This window comes from Strigops habroptila, chromosome 1 (genome assembly GCF_004027225.2).
Source record: "Strigops habroptila isolate Jane chromosome 1, bStrHab1.2.pri, whole genome shotgun sequence".
NCBI lineage: Eukaryota > Metazoa > Chordata > Aves > Psittaciformes > Psittacidae > Strigops > Strigops habroptila.
Genome location: NC_044277.2, coordinates 62,123,724 through 62,151,441, shown reverse-complemented (window position 1 = coordinate 62,151,441; position 27,718 = coordinate 62,123,724). Strand labels below are relative to the sequence as shown.

Here is a 27,718-nt window from a genome sequence, read left to right as displayed (position 1 = left end):
GTACTGAAGCAGCTGTGCAAATCCCCATACAGGTGATCTTACTCTAGATACTTTTAGATTTTGCTATAATGAGCCTTAAAAAGTGAAAGCACTGTAAAATAGTAGGTGCCATTCTGCTTTCTATTGAAATACTTAAATGACTATTGTGTGTTCTGATGCAAACATATAGACCAAAGGGCCTTTCTTTGTACAGCAATTTAGGTTTATAAAATGTGGTTTTAATAGTTTGAAATTAACCACATTTATATCACATAACATAGGAAAACTCCGAATTAAGCTTGTGCAAACACTGTGTTTATATGAAACAATTCAAACAGCTTGCTACCTTACAAATATTTCAGCCAAATATATTTACTTCACATTTAGGGTATGTGGTACTTACAGCAAAGTTGCTCTGTGCTGCATAATGTAGGGGTGTTGCACCTTGACTATCAGATGGGATAGTTCCAAACTTATTTCTTTCTAATAAGAGATGGACAATCTGTGCATGACCTGAAATAATATAATAAAACTGCATAGGTATTGAATCTTGAAGTTAAACACTTCCCTATTAAAAGAAAAACAAAACACAAAAAAAAAAACCCAACCCAAACAACAAAAGAAAGCAAACCAGAAGAAAATGAACAGACTTTGAGATTTATGTACAGCATCCAGTATCTAACTTAAAAACAGAACCCTGAAAGTTAATCATGATTTACCGATCGGAAGTTCCCCATGGGCTTTTGCCACCTAGAAACCCCATCAAGTTCACAAAGGACTCTGGAGGTCTTGGCACATCTTTCCCCTTTATTCCACATTGATTAGACAATCCATTTTTCCAACAGACAAAACTTCTCTCTTAAATACAATCAATTTCAAAAAAACGATAAATTTTGCTTCTTGGACTGAACCAAGCAATAATGACTATTTCTTTGGAAGACCAATCCTATGATACTTGAAATGTTTCACCATTTCTCTGTAAAAATTCAATATCCCTCCTTGAATGCAAATGCAAATCTGAGCACACTCTTTTCTTTTTTTTTCCTTTAAATAAACATAATCAAACTACATGTATATTGTCACCAGAGTTACAGTAACTCGCTCCAGTGAGCAAACTGATTCTTTTATTGGCGTTCTTTGTCTACAGTGTCCCAAAGGGTCATGGGCATGAAGCCTGTTAAAAGCGGAGAGAAAGTGTTTGAAGATTCTTTTTATCCATGGTGGTACATGGTGGTTATTTTTCCCTCCTGCACATAGGAGAATGGAAAACGGGACATTGATTTTCCAAATAATTTTATCTTTGTGCCTGTCATTTTGAGTTGCTTTTCCCTGTATTTAGATTATTTGTATTTTATCAGGGTTTTACCTGTTCTGCACAGATGCAGTTTTTAACCTGAAAAACCCAACCATGCAGAATTCACATATGTAATTTACACAGCCTCTAAGTCTCTGGGTAGCAATCTGAACAGGAAAAAACTTCATCTGAATAAAACTTCTTGTCAGATCTGATTAGATTGTCATAATGTGTCTGATGAAGAGCTTGTACTAGGAATAAAAGTGCCAGCTCTGCCATTTTCTTGTTGTTCACTTGTGCTGGCAACTTGTGTTGTTCACTGGTGGTTTCTTTTTGGGAGCCTTTTTAAGTCACTTGTCCATTTTGTGAAGGGTACTTTAGTAAAAACTAGATAATATAATCCATAAATCCACTTAACTGGGCACACATCAACTGCAATACATTGCAATAAGCCGAAAATGAACGAATGAGTGACTGATGTCACTGTCAACCCCTCCACATTGTGAAGCACTCACTTCCCTCAGGCACCTCGCAAATCCTACGACCCCATCTTACATATGCACCAGTGAGTGTGCTAGCATCAATCCATATATTAAATATTTGTAAAGTTTTCTTATTTTTTCAGATAAAAAATAATATAAACAGAAGTTCTGATATTTTCTTCATGTACTCCAATGGACTGCCTTGCATACACGCTGGGGTGTGCATACCTCACTTCAGACACCACTGCTCTGAAGTACCAGTTGTTTTGGTTTGTTTTTTTTAAACTTAAGAACAAAGCTACATATGCAAGAACATCTCGGTATGCTCTCATTGCTCGTAAATCATGAGCATATATAGCCTACTGAAGTAATGCATGTTACAATGCTTTGGAGAATCTGAAGCTAAAAAAAAAAACCAGTCTACACACAAACTTCTCATTGTGGTCTAGCAGAAACTATTATTGTCCTAAGAGATTAGTTAGCATAATGCCAGGCTGGAATTAAACAAAAAACAGAGACAAAGATTAAACACCACAGTCAATTAATTATAAATGCTACAAATACCCACTGGGTGAAGAATGAATTGAGAGCAGCCCTGAGGAGAAGGACTTGTGGGTGTTGGTTGACAAGAAGCTCAACACGAGCCGGCAGTGTACACTTGAAGCCCAGGAAGCCAACCGTGTGCTGGGCTGCATCAAAAGGAGTGTGGCCAGCATGTCGCGGGAGGTGATTCTCCCCCTGCAAATCCACACTCATGAGACCCCACCTGGAGTCATCATAAGGACATGGATCTGCTGGACTGAGTCCAAAGGAGAGCCACGAAGATAGTCAGAGGGCTGGAGCACCTCTCCTATGAGGACAGGCTGACTGAGAGAGTTGGGCTTTTCAGCCTGGAGAAGAGAATGCTCAGGGGAGACCTTAGAGCAGCCTTCCAGTACCTAAAGGGGGCTGACAAGAAAGCTGGAGAAGGGCTTACTACAAAGGCATGTAGTGACAGGACAAGGGGGAATGGCTTTATACTGAACGAGGGTAGATTTAGGTTAGATATTACGGAAGAAATTCTTTACTGTGACAGAGGTGAGGCACTGGCACAGGCTGCCCAGAGAAGCTGTGGCTGCCCCATCCCTGGCAGCGTTCAAGGCAAGGCTGGACAGGGCTTTGAGCAACCCGGTCTAGTGGAAGACGTCCCTGACCACGGCAGGGGTTTAGAACTAGATGATCTTTAAGGTCCCTTCCAACCCAAACCATTCTGTGATCCCCTAACTTTAGCATTGTCCAGTTTACCTAGTAAGGCTGCCCAGTGAAGGGGAGTTCGAAACAGGTTGTCATAAGATGTCACATTGCAGCCTTCGTAGGAGGTCAGGACATCAACAACTGCTACATTCCCATCAGCAACAGCAAAATGAAGGGGAGTTCGTCCTTCATAGTCTTGCCAGTTAAGCAGAGATTCTGTAGGTGCCGCTTCCTTAAAAAAAAAAATTTAAAAAAAATTAAGGTGAAGAAAAAACTATATACTCTTTAGAGATATTATTTTTTTTTTTGGTGTGTCTTATAATAAAGAGATAAACTGTCCTTGTTCGGTACAATACAGCTCTACAACCAAGGACTTTTGTTACAGTATAGGCTATTTTCAAGTATTTCTTATGCAATTTTTTTTATACTTTATTATCGTACAGACCTAATTTTCAGTACATACTCTGTAGTGTTACCACTGTTGTGCAAGTGGCTCCTTACACAGATCTTTAAAAGATTAATTCAGGCTCTTTTGGAAATAACTAGATCTTCTTACTTGATTTTCTTAGTTGAACCCGACATACATATCTTCACATTTTTCTCCTAGGGCACTCCCCTTTTTGTACAAGTTCATCTTATGGCTTTCATCATTATACTTTTCTAGCATTTTAAAACCATGTAACCATCAGTATTTCTAAAGGACTTGTCAAGGTCTCTAGCTGACAGAAGTAAGTTAGGGAGCACTTCTAATGAATGCATCTACTTGTAATGGGCTTAATTTTGAATATAAAAATCTTTTAAAGTATTGTGATTAGTCATTTGATCACATAACATAGTCATTAACAGATATAACTTGACATTTAATCACATTTTCTTAAAAAACTAAATTACTTTCACATAAGGCTCCTAGCTATATAGTTTCATATTATGATAATTTCCTGTCTCATCAACTTTTTTCTAGACAGATTTCTCTTCATGACTTTCCTTCTCTGGCAAAAGAAAAGGTACAAATAAATGAACACCATCTTAGCACTGTAGAGATCTCCAAACTGCAAACATCATAAAGGCATAAAGACCCACGAAATACAAACTTTAAACTTCACTTCCCTGAAAAAAAGAGGTATATCTAAAGAATATAGTAAACAATACAACAACAGTAACTCAGAATGAAGGACACCAAACATTTAGAGCAAAAGCAGAATGTCAAAACAAGAGCTTAAATAAACTATAGGGAGTATATCTGCTGTTCTATCTCCAGCAATTTAGTCATGGGAACCCCGTGCAAAAGAAAAAAGGAACATAGTCCTTAGATTTTTAACTTCTAACACTAGAGTGTATTTTAAATCATGAAAACTGACAACAATCCTCCTAAAAATACAGAGCCACATCTTAAATTATACTTATGAAAGAAGACAGAGAGATTGTAATCAGTGCAACTTGTTAACAGTTAAAGCAAGTTTCTGATCCCTTTCTCACTAAACTTACTGCAATTTTGACTTTCACTAGATAAACAAATAGGCCATAAAATCACCTGTATTTGCATTATTTGAAATGCAGTAACTACTGCATAGAAAACAAACATCTAACATTGAGAATGATAAATCAAAAAGCAGAAAGCCAGGAAATTCCAGAGTTATGGTTTCTATACAAATATTAATTGACCCCGGTGTATATTCTGTATGGTCTATTTAATAGATAAAAACATAAACACATTTAGAGTTAGATTTAACTGTATTTCCTAAGTACAATATGGCTAAATTAAAACTGCAGTAGTAACTTCAACTCTGCAATACTCTGAACCATTGTTTCTCACTGTCTGTCTTTCTAACAGTGTCAACTTAAACCTCCTAATATTTGATATAACTTTCCTAAAGTTAAACATTCACATACTTTGCACACTGTATGTAAATGCTAATTAAATTGCCTGTTTCACATATAAAAAAATTGCATTAGTTTTAGATTTTAATAGCTAGCTATGTGTTGCTAGAGAAAAAAATTAACACACTTGGAACATACTGTAGTTCATTATTATATCTAGCCAGTAGTACAATAACAGATAATCTACTAAAAACAGAAAAAACAATAAATGTGAATCTCTTCACTAAAAATGCAAAGTTAACATTGTTACACGCACAAACCACAATAATCACAGCATGAATAACACTCCTTTGAAGAAGTATTCAAAAGCATTTATCTGAGCCATTACAGTGAAAAGTGAAGTTTTATGTTTTCCCTGGCTTTAATAATTCTCAAGAGAAAGCTAACTGATAATATGCTTACTCCATGTCTTCAAAGAGCTCAGCAGGGGGAGCATAGAGCCCACTGCAAAAATTCAGAAGGGATCTTTCTGAGAATCACTTTAAAGAATGACTAAAAATGAATGATGATATGCACAGAAGTTATTACTGAAATTCTAACTCCACCAGAGGAAAACCTGCTTGAAAAAAATGCACAAACAAGAAAATAAATACTTCTTCATCTATAATTTACTGATGCAATCTGGACAACTAATTTTATTAAAAGCACAACAACATATTAAATACATGATTCCTAAAACTCCGGGCTCAAAGTCACTGATGTTGTCCAGAACATCTTCTCATAACCAAAAAGTTACTTTTGCAAAATGATAAAGAATCTTTTAACGACAAAGCTACTACTTATATTCTAGTGTAAAAGTACTCATGTGTTCTGAAAATTTGGCCACTTTAAATTTTTCTAGGCCTTTTTCTGCCTATTCAAGAGCATAATTTCTTTTGATTTTGAGTGGTTTTGGTGTCTAACTAGCTATAACTAAACTGCCACACTATGTTAATATTTTAAGCACAATACACAGAAGAAACAGAATCTACACATTTTTTCTGTGGTAACTAGAACAATGGAATTGTAGGCAATATTGAAAGTGTTGTATAAAGAAATGTCATGTCTCTTACCATGAAGAATAAATAAAGAGAAGAGATACAAAATAGACAGAGAGTACTAAGCAGTTGCTTCCATCATATTAATGGAACCTTATTCTGTTCTTTTCTCCTTACATCTTCCCAACGTTTTCATGTAACCAAGCACTGCTGAATCTGGAAAGGTGGAAAAGGAAGTTGACCATGAGAGGTTCTCCAGATTAGATTTTCCCTCTACTTCACATGTTTACTCTCTAAATATGTCATGAGTTCCATTTTTGCTGTATTTCATGGATTTCAATATTAGATACAATAAATTTGTGTGTGACTGTCACCCCTGCAAACCCAACCTACTTGTTCAACATTCAGTTGAGCTCTTTTCATTATTATTTTGACAATTCCAATGGGCTAAGTACTATACAAACATCAAACAGAAAGATGACCTTAATTTTATAGATTTATAAACAGGAGACAACAAATGGACACACCCAGATGGCAAAGCATGGAAAACCAAGAGTATTTTTCAGTATCATAGTCTGTGGTGTCAATAAAACCAGCAGCATAACTTTTGTCAAGTTTTTGTAAAGCAGCACCAGAGAATTCTCAGTAGGACACTAGAGAAAAATAATTTTGTGCAGAATTCTTCCAAGGTTTTAAAGATAACATGAGAGAAACAACAGCAGTGTTGTTTTTTGTAACTTAGCAGGTAACAAAGGTTGCCAATGTAGACTGACCTGTGGTAGATACAATATCTGACTGCTATCTGAGCAACAGCACCTAGCTTACTGCTTATAGCACTCTATCGTGAAAGCAAAGACAAATGGTTTGTGTTGGATGTGATTAAAAAAATGGAGAGGCAACAGTTGTTGTTGAGGACACAGAGTTGTAGGTCTTTTGCACTGCTACCACTACTGGACAATATTCTCATGAACTTCGAAATGCAGTTATTGAGGTAAGACACAAGATGACTGGAATTTTAACTGTATGGGTATGTACGTTAGAAATACCGTACAGAAAGGATGTGAAAAACTATAGTTAACCTGGATGTGAAGACCTAGAGAGGAACGAGAATAAAAGGTGATACTTGGGCAGTAGATCTGGAACTGGGTAATATGGCAAAAAAAGTAGCTAAGAGAGGAGGGGAAGATTGTGAGCTCTGCTAGGTAGATATCTATCAAGACAAGTAAGAAAAACACTTCGGTTTGGAGAGAAGACAAGATCTTACTGAAGGATTAAACTCAGAGGCATCATCACCACCACCAAAAGGTATACTTATACTCAACAACAGATTGATAATGTTTCGGTATCATCATCTTTTTTACAGCATATTCTGTAAGCTGAATTGCTTTTTCATTTAAACTTGCTATTATCTCACTCCATCAATAAGCATATATAGGTGTAACTATTTGGAACATAGTTTGGAATATATAAATTTAGTTGATGCATGAAAAAGCCTAGATGCAATAAAGAATACACTCTTTGAACTGCCAGAGTAAAAAAAAAAAAAAAAAAAAAATCAAAACCCCAAAAAACCTGGACATGATCATGATCCTGCATTACCCAAAGAGAATCTTCAAGAACACCTTCAGTAAGGAAATACATATTTTTGACCTTCTTAGTGTATCTGGCTGGGAGGGAGTTAATTTTTCTCACAGCAGCAGGTATGGTGCTGGGCTTTGTATTTGTGATTACAACTGTGGATAAGACACCCATTATTTTGGCTGTTACTGAATAGAGCTTGCACAGCATCAAGATTTCTCTTTTTCATGTCCTGCCCTGTCCTGCTCCCCCGCTCCCACCAGCAAGTAGGCTGGGGGTGGGTGAGAGATTGGGAGGGGACACAGCTAGGACAGATGATTAAAATTGACCCAAGCAATATTCCACACCATATATATAACATCATGCTCATAAGAAAAAGTCTCTGGGAAAGGAGGAGGCAGCGGGGATGCTCATGGCTACACCGTTTGTCTTCCCAAACAACAATTAAGTGTGCTGAAGCTCTATATCCACTCTCCCGGGAGTGGCTAACATCTGTCTGCTGATGGAAAGTAGTGAATAAATTCCCTTTCTTGCACACTGCTTTTATTTTCCAAACTAAACTGTCATTATCTTCATCCACAAGTCTTCTTGCCTTCCTTCTATTTTCTCCCAGTCTTGCAAGAGGAAAGTGAGCAAATGGCTGTGCAGAAGTTACGCTGTTGGCTGGGGCCAACCAACCACAACTTTAAAAAACATTTACCTTGACTATCTAACGCTTGAAAAAGTCTGTATTTGAATACTGCAATCTTTACCTACTTTTCAGCAAATTTATTTCTCTAGTGTGGCAGAAAAGAACATGATATATACAAACTGAAACTTTGTGACAAAATTTTGTTTGTGACGAATTATTTCACAACTGAGTCCAAATTGCAAATATCTTGAATAAACAGAAGTAATAAAAAAATTACATTAATTTAACACTGAAAACTTCCCAAAAACTATTTTCATACTAAAAAAGTATCAATAACTGTAAGATTATCAATGTGATTTGGAGAAAAGCAAAGCAGATTTTCATATGTCACACAAGTTCTCAACTTGCAAGCTAATCAGGCAAACTGACGTATAAGTCATTGTAGTTAGTTTACAACTAATATCTGCCTAGTTCTGAAGTACCTTTGAAAGACAAAGATATAGAAAGATTGTTGTAATATGAGAGAAAAATTCAATTGAGACTTCTGCATCTTTCCATGTTAGTGAAGTTCAGAGATTTCCACAGAATAAAAATCAACGTAAAGATCAAGCTGAGCACTTGATTTCATTGTAACTGTCAGTGTAGAAAATGAACCTGAACTACTGAAGAAAGAGAAAATACGCCATCAAGAAAAAAAAATTAAATCTGTACACAAAAATATTTGGAAAGTCTCTCAATAAACTGATCGTGGGCAGACTGGTAATTGATCAAATATTTCCCAGAATTCTGACTTGAAGGACCAAATTAAATTAGACTTTTCAGTACGGTTAACTAGAAATAAACTTTCAAATGATGAAGAAAAGACACACAAGGAAGAAATCAGTGTGCAAGATGCAACAGAGATGAGTAATACAACTGGCCATTTTAACTAGAACTTGCAAACCCTTCCTCCCTTCCTTATCCCCAAAATGAATAATTACATCAAACTAATTAAGAGAGTATATATATAGTCCATGAGTTAGAGAAAAGATATTCACCCACAGAACTCAAAAGAAAACCCTTTCAAGAGAGCAAAAATATTTAAGATGATTTCTTAGAAAATTCTGGATATCAGGAAAAGCAAATGATTTCATTCTCAAGGAGTCAGTGGACTAAAATAAGAAATTTCAAGAGAAAAAAAAATAGACTTCTATCAGACCAAAGTAACAAATACAGAGATACAGAAATACAGAAATACAGAAAGTGTTACATATATAATAGGCTTTCTTACCAGAATACACTTCACTGTGTGAATTGCACTAGGGTCCTTGTTGTTTGCTGCCCAGTGAAGTGGGATTTTTCCTTCAATATCAGGGATTCCAATATTTGAATCATGTTTTATGAGAAGTTTCACGTGCTCTGGGTTATTGTAGTAGGCACTCCAATGCAATGCAGTTTGCTGGAACACAATATTCACAAGTTTTACAAACATGCTGAAAAATGAGTATAAGATGAAAATTAAAGTTGGTTAGAACCTGAAATATGATTTAATTATATTTTCACAGAATGAAAAAGACCACCTAGTCCAACTCCTCCGCTCAAAGCAGGGTCAACTAGAACAGGTTGATCAGGATAATGTCCAGTCAGACTTTTAGTTATCTTCACACAGACTCCACAACCCCTCTGGATAACCTGTTCCAGTGGAAGATGGCACTGAATGCTGACTCTGGACTTGGATCCATCTTGAGCAAAGGTTTTGACTTTCTGCACTGTCCTTAATCACTCAGAATTCTGAGGTTGAATATTACTGAATCTAATGCCCATTGACCCATGGCAGTCATCAAAAGGCAATCCATGCTCCTACTGCCAATTCCTGACTGCCAGTGGTTTTTTATGGGCGTTATCGATGTTCATAATTACGTGAACAAACCAATGCGTGGGGTTTAACAGCAAAATGCTGGCACATTAACAGGTATTTCATTTATCAGGCACATCCATCACCAACTGTCAAGTAACAGGGTGTTGTAAGATAGCGAATGAATTTTATTTCCCACCTCTCTTCTCCCCTCACCCCTACAAATTATTTTGATTTGAAAACAGAAAATAACTGCTGCAGGACATCTGTGTACAAACCTACGATACCCTGGATTAACATCCTTGAACAGTGGGATAGAATGTATGAGTGCACTATGGTGTCCTTAGCATCTCCGTAAAGGAAGAAGGCAAAAAGAAGCCTATTTTTTGTGTTTGTTGCTTTAAGCTGTTAGTTTAGTACCATGGTGAGATAATATGATAGTACAACCTTTTTGTCTAATTGGTAGTTTTCTGAAAAAGAGCTTACTCTAAGACATAACTCCAGGGGCTGCAAGGAAAGGTCTGATAGCTGACACCACATACAACGACACATGGCCTAGCACCATAAAGCACGTTCAAACCATCACAGCCTGTCGGGATTTGAATTGAAAAAAACTTCTAGCAGTAGAAATTTGTAGTAAGTTAACAAATGCTATTTCTTACGCAAAGCTAATCAGTTGCAATAAAACCAAAAACTTCTGATTACTGGAAGGCCAATGTAGCCTTGGTTTACTGGCTTCTCTCACCTGCATCTGCTTTTCAGCCAGTTGCCTACATGGAAGTGAAAGACCTCCCTCGCGTTCAGGAATTACATTTGGCAATCTGGATGTGCAAGTTGCAGTAAGGGAAACTAAAAAACTATTTGCCCAACATGGTCAAACTTGTTGGACTCTGCCCCTGAAACCACCTTTAATCAACCCGAATTCCATCTTTGCTACTGTGACGACTCATGACACAAAATGGAATAAAAGTGCTCTGCATTTTGTGGGAAATCTGGCAATGCTTTAATACTGCCTTGGAAATCTGCTAAACAACAGGCAAAGTTCCTAAAAGGTTTTGGCTGGTTTCCATTTACCTTTGTTAATTAATTAACATGGTCAGGAAGTCAGCATGACCTCTCCAAGAATGACTACTGTAATTACAGCCAGGGTATCCATGATACATGTTAGAATATCCTGGAAGGCAAACAGCTGAGTGCTAGGCCACAGGCTGGTTCAACTCCATTGTCCAGAGAGGACAGAAGATTCATTTTTTGGAAAGTGGGCTTGCAGCTGGCTTACCCTGCTTCATAGGTGATAAAATCAGATAAGGATTTCAGAGTCTAAGCAGTTACATCACTAGGAAGTTCGGTCTCCTTCTCTTACTGTGACCTCTTGTGGTAGAATGGAAATCCAACACCAGCCTTGCCAAGCTGGTATGATGGTTATCAGCTGTTCCAAATAGAGTTGATCAGGAACACTCCCATTTGAATCAGTGGCAGATTAGTGCCTGGTGGGGAGAGTTTTTGCACCAGTTCCAAGATCATTTACAAATTGCAAGAAAGACCTTCCTGCCCAATGCTTAAAAAGCCTCCATCATCAGTAACAGTTCCAGTTCTATTCCACACCATGCCTACTTTGCCAGTGGTAGTTACATAATTGCTTTTTGGTCTTCCTTTTACTACCTACATTCGGGGTCTCATTTTTTGTTATCATACCCTTGCAGAAAATATTTGGCTTAGAGAACATTCGTATCTCTGGGATCTTTGAAAGAAGTCTCTTTCAGATTTCAGGATACACAAACTGCTCAAGCAGATGAAATTTAAACCAGATTAACAGGTCTGCAATAATTACTAAAGATGTGTCTACTAAAGGCAATGTGATCGTCTCCCAGACAGGACCCACATCAAGCATGCCATCGAGAGGGATGAATCTGTTTAGTTCAAAACGTGTGGAAACACAAGAAATACTTTATCTAGAATGTCAGTCTGGACTGCCTGAAAATCCTAAATCTCCTCATACTCTACGATTAATGTTAATGGAGGCAACCGTTTCACATCAGTTTTGAAGCAAGCACTGCTAAGCACTCAAACTTAACCACACTAATTTGAGCACCTAAAAAAGAATACAATTACTATATGCTAAATAACTATTCCCTCTTTTAAAATGGGTTAGTGTGCTGTTACAGTGGACTGGCAGTACCTCTCTGTATGAAAAGTAACAGTAAACCAGTTCTTTTAAGAACTGTATCACTTTCCTTCTAAGATCTGTCATCTCTTCTGCATGGTTATTTTAATGCTAGTCCTTTTTAACAAACATCTGAAGCAGCCTGGTAATTTTATTGATGTGGTAGAGTGTGACTTGACTTTGCAAAGGGATATGAGAGAAGTCATGACATTATATGCATTATATGATATACCCGTAAAGTCACCTGGAGATTTCCTGGCCCTTCAAGCAACTGTCGTCAATACAGATATAGAAAATTAGTCTGAAGAACTTTATTCTAAGAAGGTAGTAATGTAAAGCTCTGAAGATGTTAAGATTATATTTTTTCCTGAGGAAGTCTGCAGTTTCACAAAATAAATGTCAAAGTGGCTAATAGGTGCTCTGCTTCAAATGAATATCTCATGCCAGATCAACTTCATCATCACATCCCTCTCACTAAATGATATGCTCATGGAAGCAACAGTGCATATGCATTGAGAGCAGACCTTCTGCTGCCAATTGGTCCATTTTATTACAATAATAATAACAACAACTTGGTACTTTTTATTGACGCTGTTAGAAAATCTTCTTGATAAATGGCATCACATTCTATTCCAGGCAAAAATGTCATGTATGACTAGGAGACACTAAAAATTGTCCATTTTTACTCACAGAGATACAGAAAGAAGTACAATCACCCTGACAGATTTAGTCTAAGGACAGATAATTTTACCTTTGGACCATCCTTGTGGATGGAAGTGAAGGACTAAAGTTGAGCTAGGAAAAAAGTGGTAGTGGTGGTTTGAAGGTGGTGTTCTAAATTTTGGCTCTGTTTCTCACTATACAAAACTATTTTAATTGGCATCAGATAAAATCCATTTTGTTTAAGCTGAGTCAGTTTAGCCCATGACAGTAACGGGTAATCAATCTTCCTGTCTTTATCCCAACCTATTTTCTCAACCCATGAGCTTTTTGAACCTATTCTCTCCATCTTTCATCCTTTTTCCATTGAGGAACCAGAGTGAGAGAAGCGATCATTATAATACCAGCATTGGCCACTATTTTGAAGACTCAGAAAAAGTTTGTTATGACAGAAAAAAAATTTCACACACAACTGTTTGACGTAACACCAGTTTCTAAACTTGTTACAAATGTTGTCTTAAAATACGCAGTGTTTTTACCTTGTTTCTGTCTTGGGTATCCACTTCTCCAGGTGCCATATGCTTTAGCAACAAGGCTAAACATTTTGGGCTTTTGTGACGTGTAGTTAAATGTAATGGTGTCATATCCTCTAAATCCTTCTGCATCCAGTTCCCTCTACGAGCCAGTAAAAGCTTCATGAAGCGGTAATTTCCCTGGATAAAATAAATAAATAAATAAATATTTATTCCAGTTTATCAAACCAAATGATGATACTGTTTAGATATATTTACTATTGTATTACAGTGCCTAAAAAAACTCCACTAAACCAGGTATAAGCTTTGAAAACACCTAATGAAGATTTTTTTGTTAAAAAAAACATTAACTCTTGTTTTGCTATTTGGTATTAGACACATATCTTCCATTACCAGACTGTGTAAGACAGGGTTCAGTAATATCCAAAACTCTGCAATATTGTCAGGATTTTTTGACAATTTAACCTCAATAAACATCATGTGAAAACTGAAATAAGACCATTACGTGCTGGTTTCAGCAAGGCAGACAGTTATCAGATGAGAAATAAAACTAAACATGAAGAAAGATCACAATTTTCAAAATGAAAGTAAGAAAAATAACAGGGAATGATTCAGAGAGATATAATGTACTCATCTGAATGAGCATGAAATACACGGAAAACTGATTGTTTCTTACACTTTTAAATTGGGAACTGTATATGAATTTTGATCTACTGTATGCATGATAAAGGGATGGGACAACTAGCTTTGTAACATGTTTAAAACAACACTCTGGACTTACTAGGTTTTCAAAAGAAATAATGTGGAAATGCTCCCATGACTACTGAGAGTGGATCCCAAAGGAAATAATCCGGTTTTATTTCAGAAATAACTGAAGAAGCCAGTCAAAAATTACAGATACAATCATGCAGTCATGCAGAAGCTGTAGTGATTTAAGCTAAAGCCACCCTTGACTTGCTATTGCCCCTTGCTTGGAGGTTATTTTCTATATATCAGAGATGCTACTTGCGATATTTTGATGTTTCCACTTCAATACAAAGTCTGTTGGGTTTTTCAAACCACCTTCAGCAGTTAAATTTCAATTGAGGACCAGTAACAGCTGGAGCAATAACTCATTAAAACAAAATATCTGTATCTAGCTTGTGTGATCATGCTTTAAACGTCTCTATTCTTTCCCCACTGTAACTTTTAACCTTTCCTAAAGTGAAAGTGTGCTGTCTCCTAATTTTGCTGTCTCCCAATGTTTCCCAAAATACTAGTTTTTGCCAATTTCACATATTGACAATTTAAGTAAAGTATCAATTACCCATAAATATAATGAAAATTATTCCCCCCAGTCAGGGAAAAGCTGTACCATTTGATGAAGACAATGTATGCAGGAAAGGTCATACTCCAATCAATAGAAGTCATGTCTTTGGATTCTTCTGCTTATGAAACTACCTGCAAATTAACATCTTTTAATCTGCTACAATTCTTTATAAATCCTTCTTTATAAATCCTGTATGTTAACTCAATTCCTTTAGGCTGTCTTTGGAAAACCAATAAAAATCAGTAACCATGTAGACAAGTATAAACAGTGCCAATGAACGGGGGCACTTCTGCATATCATAAGACTCAGAATTGAGAATCACTTTGTCAGCAGAATAGTAGGGTGGAGATAGGTTAAAGGATTCCAGTGGCCCCCATGGTATCCAGTGCCAGGGCATAAACATATTCTAGTTTTCTTTTTCATAGCAGCCATAAACATTGGAAGGGCAGATTTTACATACATTACTGCTCTGCTCTTCGTCTCATAAAAATTGAAGAGTTGAGCTATGGTGTGGGCAGAATGGATTTCACCAAGTATGCCTAAAATAAATGAATGTGATTTTTTTCCCCCCTGCTACACAATTTTATTTTAAAATACAAAAAACAGGGAAAGCAAATCATGAAAGAGCTCAGTCAAAATAACCTCTTCCTGCTTCTACAATTCATTGTCATTGGTTCTTGCTCTTCAGTGAAAGTCTACAAGAAAAGTCTGCCAAAAACCTTACCACAAACCTGCCTGAAAACGCAGATTTCCCTTGCTAGCAACAGCATAGCTACTGCGCTCTCCAACAGCATCCACAGCAAGTAGTGACTGACTAATTCTCTTTCTTCTGCTAGGTGTCAGGGAAAGCATAACCTTAGGATTTTGTCCCTTTAACACGCAGACACACGTCAAGGCATACACTGAAGTACAGAGGCAGAACAGCGTAAGTCTGCACAGCTGCTAATCCACGTAGAACACACTCAAAATCAATTAGTGATAAATTTGGGAACGAGTTAGGGATGAGAAAACTCCTCATTATTGCCATTATATTTTACAGGTAGATACAAGAATTTGCAAAATTCATCAAAAGAAGAAAAAAAAAGTAGCAAAAAAATCTTAATGTATCATGATGAGGTTGGGAATTAGACTGGGGGAAGACAACATAAATAACTTGAGAGAATATTCGTCTTGGAAGAAATATAACTGCTCTTCTCCATCACAGAGGATAATGTATTCGGTTTGTTTTCAGTATTTCCTGCTCAGTATGCATGCATAAACATGAAAGCGAAAAAATTTATTTTCTCTTGTTGATGGATACTTATTAGAAGATTTATAAGTGTATTGTGCTTTTTGAAATGAATTCAGCTGAAGAGTCAAAGTTATAAAAATATATAAAGCTAAGGAAACATGCATTTTTATTATTAGAGTTTCTTTCCCTATACTTTATTTATGCTGTTACATATTTTTCCACCAGTTACTACTATATTATTCTGTTGCATGCTTAGCCACCAACCAACTCCTCTCCTTAGGAAACGAATCCATAACAAATCCCCTCATTCTGAAACACAAAAGATTCTGTTTCTTCCAAATGACTTAAGATTTTTTTTTAAACACCACCACAGAAAAACATCCGTGCTTAGATTAGTTGTAATGATCTTATTCATGCTCTTACTTCTGACTGCTGTTCTTTTCTTCAGTAATACCATGAATGTTGCTGTGTTCCTTTCACTTGTTAGAAAATAATTCCATCCCTATTAGTGACAAAGGAAAAATTCCCCACCTTCAATTGATTACTACTTAAGTTTGTAAATATACAGTATATCAGCATGTCTTGAAGTTAGATTTAATTTAGGTTTCACTAGGTGGAGGGGGAAAAAAGTATGCTTCATCTGAAAAGCAGTTACTAACCAAATTCCTTCATTTTTATAAAATTCTTGTGTATAACAAGTCTTTGAGCTTGCTGTTTTTTCTCACAGAAAATGCACTTGATTTGCCTAAACATCCCTGCGCATCAGGAAGCGCTTTGGGTCAGCCCATGGTCTCAACATCAAGAGTCTCTAAAATGATTCTGTTATACTGTGAAAACGTTACGAACAAACAGAATTAAAAACTAGTACAGAAAACTCAGTTTCTGGTAGCCAAAATTTACTACTCCAATGCTGATTCTTAAGATTGCTTTATATTCTATTAAAATTATTTTTAGCCAAAAGACTTACCTGTGTATGCAAACTACAGCAGTTTTAGCGAACATCTGACAACTAGCTTCAGCATCATCGGAAGAGATACTTCTGTTATTTCAAAATTTCAGCCACATATACTAACCACAATAGAGAATAACATATTTTTTAGTAGATAGATAGTTCAATAAGCAATCATTGCTCTGCCATCAAGGAGCGACTTTGAAGAAAGTTCTGGACCCCAAGCTTGACTGCTGAGCAGTCAGAAAAGCTTTCCTTTCCTCAGTGTTTCAACAGAGAAAAGAGGATGGGAGAAACATGTTAGTTGGAATAAATGAATTTGCCAGAATTCAGATTATCCCTGAAATTGAAAAAGTTACCCCCGAAATTGCAAATTCACTCAGAAAAGAAACGTCTAGTATTTTCAATATGACTCTATTCCCAGGAACAGATTCCAGTGGAAAACTGCTAGTGAACTCTTTTCTACCTGCTTTCCTGGGCCTACAAGACAATGTGTTTATTTCTCCATCCATCTAAAGCGGCTTTTCAGTCTATTTTCTCTTCCTGGCCTGTTGAGGGTGGGCAACTGGCAGTCTGCCAATGTCAATCCACCCCATATAGTCACATAAGTGAAAAACTAAAGAAAAAACAAGTTCTGTACTGGTAACAGTGTTGTTACGATTCTAACTGTAGGTTGATACTGAAATTAGTGATGGTTGCATTGCCAAAGCACTCAAAACATTAGCCTGACACTTCACACCATGCCACTCTATACAGCCTGGCACAGTCCTGCTCTGAGTTGCCCAGTTGCCCTGTGCCTCTGTTTCAAACACTTCATCAGAACTTGGCCCATGGTACCTTCGCTCAGCAGTGGGAAAATTAGAGGAAAGAACATTTCTTCTTCCTTTCCCTGTATCAGTAGCAGTCCTTCCCTAGCAAAGTAATGGACAACAGGAGATCTGGTATGTGGCTGAACCTAAAACGGGCATATGTTTACAGAAAAGGAGGGGGATTCCAGCATCACTGCAAAGCCACTCTAACATCTAAGGCCCTTCTGGGCCAGGTTTCAGGCTTCCCCCAAACAAATAGGCAGACACAGGTTCCTACTGGTTCACTGTCCAAACCAGTTCAATTGTACTGGAACATATTTTCTTATTACTGTTGGGAAGGTTTAATGTTACCCACTTCTACTAGCTGGCTCTCCGGTAAGGGGTAGCACAATAGACCAACCAACCTAACATAGAAAACACTATCATATAAATACAGCTGTGTAAATATTTCAGCACCCAAAATGAAAAAGAGGATTTGGCACTGCTGTTCCCCACATGATATCTAGCATTATAATAAAGATTCAGAGTTGTTAATGTTTTTTTTTAATTTACCTTTTTAATACATGTAGATAATTTAATACATTCAAAGACACATTGTAAAAGCCTGAATCTTAGACTAACACAGAGCTAAAAACAAATTGCTGTAGTTAATCCTGTTTCTTGTGAAAAGTTTTAGTCTTCATGTAAGCAAATTCTTCCAGAAATTTCTTAGCATATACAAGTGTTAACCTCCTTAACAAGTGAAAGGTTATTCCCTCCTCAACTGTGAGATATCATGCATGATCCCTCTGAGACCCTAACAGCTTAACTTGCCAGCAGAGAGGTCACATACAGTGCTCTGCTACGTTTGGTAGAAGCCTGGCAAAGTCAGCAATGGCAGCTGGGATCACTGCTCAGCTACCAGGAGATAAAAGAACAATGGCAGTTAATGTTTACTAGGAATATCTTACTTCCTCTCCTCTTAGCCGGCTAAAATCTGATGTTTTTCTGATACCGAACTGAAAAGAAACAGAGTACAGTTCCTGTAAAATGTATAAAATTTTCTTTCTGTGAACTGAAAGTCAAAGTGTAACAGCAATGGGGACATTTAAAGTAGCATCATATAAAATACAGAAATGTAAAAACCTGGACTACTGACTGTGGTTATGTAAAATAAAATGCCATCTGAAATGGAGGAGTCATTATCATCTTAACACCAAGTGTGCATATATTGAAACTAAGTTTCATCACATATGTCTCCTGGATAGTTATTAAATAGATAAAGGTCCTAACACTTTTTCAAACTACAGATAACACCAAAAGACGGTAGACAAGTACACTTCTTAATAGAACAGGAACCAGCCCTCTTAATCTGTTAATATTCTTTCTCCTTATATTACTTCCATTATATATGGCTAAAGCACAAGTAAATTGGTACCCCTCTCCTGTACCAGCTGTGGTTTTAGAAGAAGTGGGAAGTATTGAACGAGGTGGGGAATGGAACTATTTCATCCAAATCCTAAGTGAATGACAGCATATCAGTTTCTCTGTAGTCCAGACTGACATTTATTACGCACGAACAATCATGAAGATTTTGCAGAATCCCAAATAAAATTCTCCTGGGCACATGATGATGAATGACACTTAAGTATTTTGCATACCAAATGTTTATATATTTCAGAGCTTATTTCGAAAAGTTAACCTGGGTTCTAGAAACATTCTGCTGAGGTACAACAGAGCTCTGTGAAAGTCTATTTTCTTTCTCATCCCAGTATTTCTTGGTGAGGTAACTTGGTCATTATATAACCATGTGCTTCTACGCTCTGACTAACCACTCCTCCTCTATCCTGTAGTGTGGATATACCTCTGAGGCTGCACTTCTCATCTTTGGTTTTGAAAAACATACTACATATGTAGATAAATATAACACCATTTTATAAAGCGAGAAACCGAGCTGCACAAGATAAGGGTAAGCATCAGAGGAATATGCGCACCTCTCCAAGCATCAAAAGCACAGCCATTGATAGGCTTTCAACACCTCGTCATCAGCTGGCTAAAAGGAGGCAAAACATAGAAAAAACTGCTTACTTCCCTATTCATTGCCGAGACCACATTTTCAAGAGGCATAGCAATTTTAATCCATGTGAAATATTTAACATGACTTGAAAGACTGATTTGTAATAATTTATAATGTAGTGCACATAAACTGACTACTGACTGTTACAGCACAGCTACACTTAGTTTCCAGAATACCTACAACAGGCTTGTGAAGATTTAGTTGAGTGCAAGGGTTGCTAAAGCACTAGGAAAAAGGCAGCCCAGCATCTCTATATAACCTCCCAGTATACACAGCAGGGGTTATTAGAAAGAAGACCAAGCTGTTAAACCGTGAAGATGCTACTCTGGCTACAATTCAAATTTACATACCTACTTTCCCAGTACTGGGAACAAACAGACCAAAAGAACATAAAGCAATTTATAAGTGATCCTTATAAAAGAGGTGGTTTTTAAGGGCTCTTCAATGCCAACAATCAGAAGCACTGGACATAGTCAGGGCATATACTTCCAGCAGAAAAGAAAGTCTTAGAAATATTTACAGATAAACCACAAACTAGAACTGAAGGTTAAAACTGACTCTCTAGGTTACGAAATCAAATCACAGAATCACAGAATGTTTGAGGTTAGAAGGGACCACTGGAGGTCATCTCGTCCAATCTCCCTGCTCAAGCAGGGTCACCTAGAGCACATTGCTCAGGATTGTGTCCATACAGCTCTTGAGTATCTCCAGGGAAGGACACTCCACAGCCTCTCTGGGCAATTATTCCAATGCTCAGTGACCTTCACAGTAAAGTAGTTCTTCCTCATGTTCAGGTGGAACTTCCTCTGTTTTAGTTTATACCCATTGTCTCTTGTCCTGGGGACACCATTAGTTACAGAGACTAACTAGGGAGGACACTGCTAGTCTCCAACCAGACTCTGTGCCACTGACCACAACCCTCCAAGACCTGCAATTCAGCCAGTTCTCAAACCACCTCACCATCCACTTGTCCAGCACGCACTTCCTGAGCATGTCTATAAGGATGTCATGGGAGACAGTGTTGTAAGCCTTGATTAAGATCAGGTAGACAACATACACTGTTGTCTACCTCTCTCCTCTCTCCTCTCATCAATCCAGCCAGAAGACGATCAGGTTGGTTGAGCCTCCAGCACCACAGGGAGTAAGGACATCTAATCCTTTTCAAAAAATTCATAGCAATTTCATTTAAGTGGAATTATGGTGTTTTGGATTTTTTCCTATCCATTTTTTTTCAGTTTTGGTCTGGGTTTTTAGGTTTTGGTTGTTGTTTTAAGACACCCATACACTTCATTCTTTTCACCCATGAAAGTATAGTGCAGGTTTTAAAACCTAAACAAGCATTGGTCTTTTTATTTCAATAACAAAGGATAAACCCTATGAACCCCCAGAATATCATCAGGTCTCTGCAGTCATTGTAGTTTGAACTCACTTGCTTTGAACACAAGCAAGCAGAGATTACAGAGAGTACCAGAAGAGGTCCCACTAAGCAATCTACTGAATGGCAATGATACTTGTCTATTGCTAGTGCAAACATCTTGTCCATGTGAAGATATGTCCGATATACCAAAACCTGCATTTCTGTCAGCAATTACGTGCATTTTCTGATCAGGTAGCACACTGATGTCCTTCTCAGTAATTTTCAATTAACAAATTCATAATCCATATAAGCATAAACTGTTTCCTCCCACCCCTCTTTTTTGACTATCGTATTTCCAACCACTTCAATTACTTTCAGTATTCTCATACTTCTGGTATGAATCCTGACTACTGACTTACAATTACACTTAATCTTGTGTCACTCTGTAGTATCCTTAGAAAAAGTATTTTTATTTTGTTTTTATATTTGATTTTGTTAATGAAAAATATTGACTAATACTAGATTCAAGTGCAACTGTGAGGAACTCTAATATACTCCTCCTGATCTTACGGTTCAAATTTTCACTGTATTTGTTTTCAGTTCATTATCATTTTGTGTCCTAATTTCCCATTTAACTTGCAATTTTCCATCTAGCACTACAATAAATATTTCATTACAGGCTTAGAAATACAATCTATTGAATTTATTGCTAGAAAATCAGCTAGAAAAATACCCAGTTAGTCTTGAAGAACCTACTGTTGACAGCATGCTGAATTTTTACCCAATATTCTATCTCATTTTACATATTTATACCTTAGAATCTAATTTTAAATTTTTGTATGCTACTGAGGTCAAACAGGCTACTTCTCTCAGCTTGCTTTCTTCCTATTTAAAACATTATTTACTGGTATTAAAAACTGTTATTGAATACGCCAAATTCAACGTCGCAATTCCCAAAGAATGTTTTATTGATTAAAACTCTTGCACCTTGTCCCTTGCTGTTTCTGTACTATTAAGATGAGATTTATCAAAATCAGGCATTAAACACTCACCACAGGCCCTAACAGAGAGAACTGCAGTAACTAAGCCTGGTCAGCAAGTGCAGAGAAGACTTCAAGCAAATGGTAAAATAAAAGCCCCCACAAAAATCAGAAGCGTGAAGGTCAGTCTGTTTAAAGAGGTATATTTGAAGACAACAGAGACGGAGTAACAGTGCAGCAAGTCCACCATCCATGACAGTAGGGACTTCAGAGATCTGATAATTATTCATCCCACCACAGTTTAATAATTTACTAACTTATTAAAATTTGATTTTTGAAATATATTCATTATTAATTAAGCACCACTTATGTAAAACGTTTTAGTACCATTTTCTCAGTATTCTTTTGTGAAAAGAGAGACTATTTAACAATCAATAACTCCTCTTCAGAGGAATACAATATATAATTCAATTAATTTTACTCTTTCCCAAATAGGACACCACAAAATTATTAGAATTGAATTAATTGCAAAGATAAAACAGGTCTGCTTTTCTAGTGCTACACCAACTGTAGTACAGGCAGTGATTATACTTACACTGTCTTTATTATTCGTGTTTCAATTTTCCTTTTTAAAGTCATAAAAAATACTTAAGAAAGTTTAGCTGGATACATAACAACAGTTTGAGAGCAAAAAACCAAACTGTATCATAGGTTATTACCTATATATTTACTCATGTACACTGTTCCTTTAGTTTAGACCCAGTGTGGGGCTGAATTAGAACTGGAAAGATGCATGGAAATCTAGCATACTAGGCCACTGATCTCCTTTCCCAGAGAAGCACATTCTGCTCCAAATAAACTAGCTCTTATTCTAAGATAACAAAAAAAGTTAAATAGATTGCTATAATTTTTTAACAGTCAAATTAGATATCAAACCTTTTAAACCCAGGACTTGTTAAAAATTGGAGTTAAAATTTAGCGTTGCTCATGTCCAAAACACAAAATTTTTAGACATGACATACGAGTTTCTAAAGTCAGCATAAATCCATAAATGATAAAGAAGAAATTGTACCGTGCACTCAGACACTGACTGAGGTAAAATATGAACAACATGAAAGTCATTTAGATTTTAGCTTAAAACCCATGCAGTCACTTTGCACTACATCGGCACGCTTTGCCAACGGATTAGCAGAGATGCTACTGCTGAAGTTGAGAACAGCTCTTTGCTGTCAGATGCTTTCAAGAAGCAGTGAAAGTCAAAAAACTTGAACTCCTTAATTGCTAGCTAAGCCTTCAAAAGATAAACATATCCATGAGCTTTCCCTTTAAAACAAAAATGGTGACTGACTTTAACCTGCTTATGTTCATAGAGTAGAAACTGCTGTCTTTGACCTACTCAATCTTAAAATAATCTTACTGCCTACATGAACATACACTCTCTCTCTTTTTGCAGCAAGTAGATGCTGAAGAGAGGATGTTTCACCCCACAGATCAACTCGGCTACAAATGATCAAAATCCAAGAATTTTCATAAGTTTGGCAAGGTAAAAAAAAAAAGAAAAGCCTGTGCATGTGGTTTCTTTAGGGGTTGTTTCATCTGTTAGCATCCCTTTGAGAAGCAGCATGCTCTTGGAACATTAGAAACAACTTGGAATGACATGGAGCTTATGAATGACTTAATTTCACCAACACCTGCCAGTTTTAGTAGGTTTTGAGGGAGCAAACTGAGCACTTATAAAATACTCCCCTCAACCTTTGGGGAGGTTGGTATCCCGTGTTAAAGTAATTATAGTGAGTTAGACCAGTATTTCTTCAGACCAGTATTTCTTCTAACTCTAGAACAACTTCAGTCACAGCTGGACTAGTTTAATTCAAGAAAACTTGAAATAAAGTATTTAAGTAGTTTTAATTTGAGCAAAACTAAGCAGTTAACTCCTTGATTAAAAATTTAACTGAAAAATACAAGTAAGTAAAAGAAAATCTTCAGGATTATTGCTTTAAACATAACCCTTTGCAGTCATCCACTGAACAATAGCTTTGGAAAAAAAAATCTCTAAGCCATTTATTACCTCTGTGTGGACAAGGATGATGCCATGTCTTCTAACAAACCACTGGTGGATCTAAATGTGTGACGTTTTGCTAATCCTTTCAAGTCAACCATGGCAAAAACATCACTGATTTTGACATTGGGTTTAATCTTACAAAGTACCCTTTTAGCAACTTTGTTAGCAGCATCCTAGACTCAAAAGTAAAACACTCAACTGGAGAGAAACGCTCAGACAGCTGAATAGAGACCTTATTTACCAAACCTTACTACTGAACGTGCTCATCTGTCTGACAAAGCTGCTTAGGCAATACATCAGCCAAGAACATCAGTACAACTTGAGGTCAGTTCTGACTATCAGACATTTTGACTGAAAGCAAGGCGGTGTCTGAACTTGGATCACTTTTCCTTAAAGCCTCTTGCAAGATTGGCTTAGTATTCAGGTTTCCATAGGAATAGACAGAACTATCAACTGGCACGCAGTCAAAGGATACAATAGAGAAAACAACTAACCAGTGCTGTAAAAGCCAAGGTAAAACTGTTTCCCAGCATAAGTTGAAGGAAAATAGGTGTTTGTATCTTTCAGTCTTTGGCCTCATTTATTCATGGTCTGTACATGCTGTTTCTGTGTAGTGTTCTCAGCTCTTTAGCTCTAAATTTTATAGTCTACCTCTAGAAATTAATGGCTTTTATATAAAAAAAAACACTTCAAGGATGAAAATGCAATTAGCATTCTCATTTCCAGTTGATCTCTTCTACTGTTACTGAACTTGTTTTCCTGTAGTGTCCTTTTGAAGCCATTCATGCAGAAGTACCCACAGCACACAATCTTTGGGGATTTACGACAAAACCTGAGACACATCATTCATATTTACAGGATCACTGCTCACCTCTTCAACAATAATAAAATACCAAGTTTTTAAAAAAATGTATTTCAAAAAGCACTGTGATTTGAAAGGTTTTGGCAGTACTCTGACCAGTACTCTTACCACTATTGCCTTGTACTTCTTAATTGCATCCCTCTAAGTGCTTGTGCATGCAATGTCCTTACAGACTGCTGGAAGCAACAATGCTTTCCAAATGAAAACTTCGCATGCATATTCATTTTTGAGCAAACCTTCCCAGAATTTTTTGTTCTGATTTTAGCTGCTGTTTTACCTGAAAATAAATCCATCTTTTAATTGCAGTGGTGGAATCACCATCCCTGGAAGTGTTCAAAAACTGTGTAGATGAGGCCTTTAGTGACATGGTTTAGCAGTGGACTTGGCGGTGCTGGGGTAAGGGTTGGACTTGATGATCTTAAAGACCTTTTCCAACCTAGTTGATTCTATGATTTAACTATATTTCAAACATCTTAAGTCCTATAACAAACGACTGCGTGAAATAATTACAAAACTACACACCAAATTGTTTTATCAGAAAAGTTCTCCAGCCACAGTGAAGTTTCCAGAACTATTACAGAACTAGACAGACAACCCATAACGAAAATAACCTACCAAAAAGGTAAGTTTACCCTTACTTTAAATAATAATTGAGACACTTGAAGCTACTTTTATACACTGCAATATTTTACAGCTTCTATAGACACTATGGTGATGTTTCAGATTTAAAATGAAGTTGGAATTTATTCACAGCACTGGTAAATAAAACAAAGCCTTTAGTAAGCTACTTAAACTACATCCTAGCAATAATAAAAGTAGTAGATTTATTTCTCTTTGTTCAGACTATAGGCAGTTAAAATTACAATTCAGGCTTGGTGTTTCTTAAAGTCTTCCCAAATCTATACTGTACTAACAGAACACTGAAAAAGCATGTCCTATGTATATATACACACGTTTATGTCTAAATGTTTCCATCATAAGGCTGAACATATACAGATGATATTAATAACATAAATCATTTAGTATTTCAGTAGAAATCATTCCTTATTAATAAAAAATTGGTAGCATTCTTTACTAATTCTTTGTTCTTCATTAATAAAAATAAAAAAAAAAAAAGTAACAAAGGGTTCCAAACTTCTCTAAAAGAAACAAAAAAAAAGGTGTTAATTTTAATAAATTAATTAAATTATTTTTTTATTTTATGAAATGCTGACACTGGCTGTTGCTTTCCTGCAAACAACAGAATTTGCTTATTTAGTTTATACATATCTATTTTGACTTGAGGTGATTCACCTAATTCTCTTTAATCAACAATTTAACCAAGTGTTTACAGACAAAGAGAGAGACAAATGAAAGATTAGTGCTCCTGGAGTTTGTGGCTGGCCACGAGATCTGAATTTATTTTTCAAATACCTTCTATAGCAATAGCCTTGCATGCTGAAGACATCCTATCTAGTATACTATTGATTCAAATGACAAGCCTGAGCATCAGATTAAGGATGTGTCAGACACCTGATAGAAGATTCCTGGAGAATTCAGCAGAAAGGTGTCCTGTTTCAAAATGATCTATTGCTGGTACTATATTTATTGAAGTGCATGTGGAAACATTTAACGCAAAACTAATTCACTTAAAATTAGAGTAACATTTATAATCAGTGAAAACAAATACCTTCACTTTTTACAAAAGAATACCTGAGGCAAGTCCCCTCATTCAAACAAAAATCACCAAACAGCTCACAAAGCTGAACTAACATAAGCTGATCAGGTAATACCAGTGACAGTCCTTTTTTAATTTGTCAGTGCCAAATCTGGGCACAAACAATTAAGCAGTTTCTCAGTCCCAACAACAATATTCCATCTTGTAACCACTGAAGATCAGTCGTGAGGTCAGCTGCAGAGGGGCAATTAATGCAAGAATGATGTTTTAGAAAGGACACTCAAGCAGGGAGATGTCTGCCTGTAAAGGTATTTTTAAGGTATAGACTTGGCAGCAGACATCAGTGTCCCTGGAGAAGAGCTGGGCAAGTCTCTTGTGTATGGAGGGATGCCACAATGCTAAACATGCTAAAGGAACAGCAATAAGTGAAACAAAATTAAATCTATTCATATCTGAACCATAGCACTCCAAGTATAGCAAGTACCATATTTAAAAAGAATCCCATTTTTAAGATGCAACCATTATTTTTAAGTTCAAATGCTGCAGAAAATTTCACCTCTCCTTTGAATAAAGCAAAATAAGAGAGAAGGGACAGCCGTTTGACAACAGTATGTACAAGAGAGCTAGCAGTTGAAAACCAGGATAATTATGTCAACTTAAAACAGCCAAACATCAAGCAACATGAAATAATGTTCTGTAGAAAAATCACTGCTCATGCCCACACAAAGCACTTGCCTTTGCTGGGCAAAATTTTGCCTGACTGTCCTGCATGTCTGCATCTTGTTCAGTTCTAATCCATCTTCCCAACAAAATCTCTGAGTTGAAGTTATATACCAATACTATTTTTTAGTTTTAAGTCCTCAGTTAAGATCTTTTTTTTAGGACAGGATCACTTTACCTTCTCATCCTTGTTAACCGATATTCTTCATAAACTAATACGAATTGTTTTATTAATTGACAATAGCCTGAAAAATTATTGCTATGGAAGAGAATTTAGAAAAGATCAGAAAAAGTAACAATGGGTAAGTCATCAGCCCAGAAGCTCTTCCAAATTTTACTCACAAAATACGAGCGTGAATTTGATAGATGAAAATAAAGTAATTCTACCAGCTGGCTGTACAGATATTTAAGATATCATTCCATATGCTATGCAGAATTAGTTCCTTTTCACTGAGAAAGACAACACAAGCAGAGTCTCTCCAT

General features: G+C 36.6%; 1 protein-coding gene across 3 annotated transcripts in view; it reads right to left on the bottom strand.

Annotated features, from left to right (window-relative positions):
- The window catches only part of INVS (inversin), an 84,277-nt gene that overhangs the window by 35,463 nt on the left and 21,096 nt on the right, over positions 1–27,718 (bottom strand). For 2 of the 3 annotated variants that reach the window (XM_030509812.1, XM_030509821.1), the window contains 4 exons: positions 13,250–13,423; positions 9,323–9,490; positions 3,040–3,220; positions 383–492 (listed from right to left, as the gene is read on the bottom strand). In XM_030509812.1, coding sequence (XP_030365672.1) covers positions 383–492; positions 3,040–3,220; positions 9,323–9,490; positions 13,250–13,423 — 633 coding nt within the window. Of the gene's footprint in view, positions 1–382; positions 493–3,039; positions 3,221–5,918; positions 6,060–9,322; positions 9,491–13,249; positions 13,424–27,718 lie in introns of all 3 variants that reach the window. The other variant, XM_030509829.1, reaches the window with a different exon arrangement.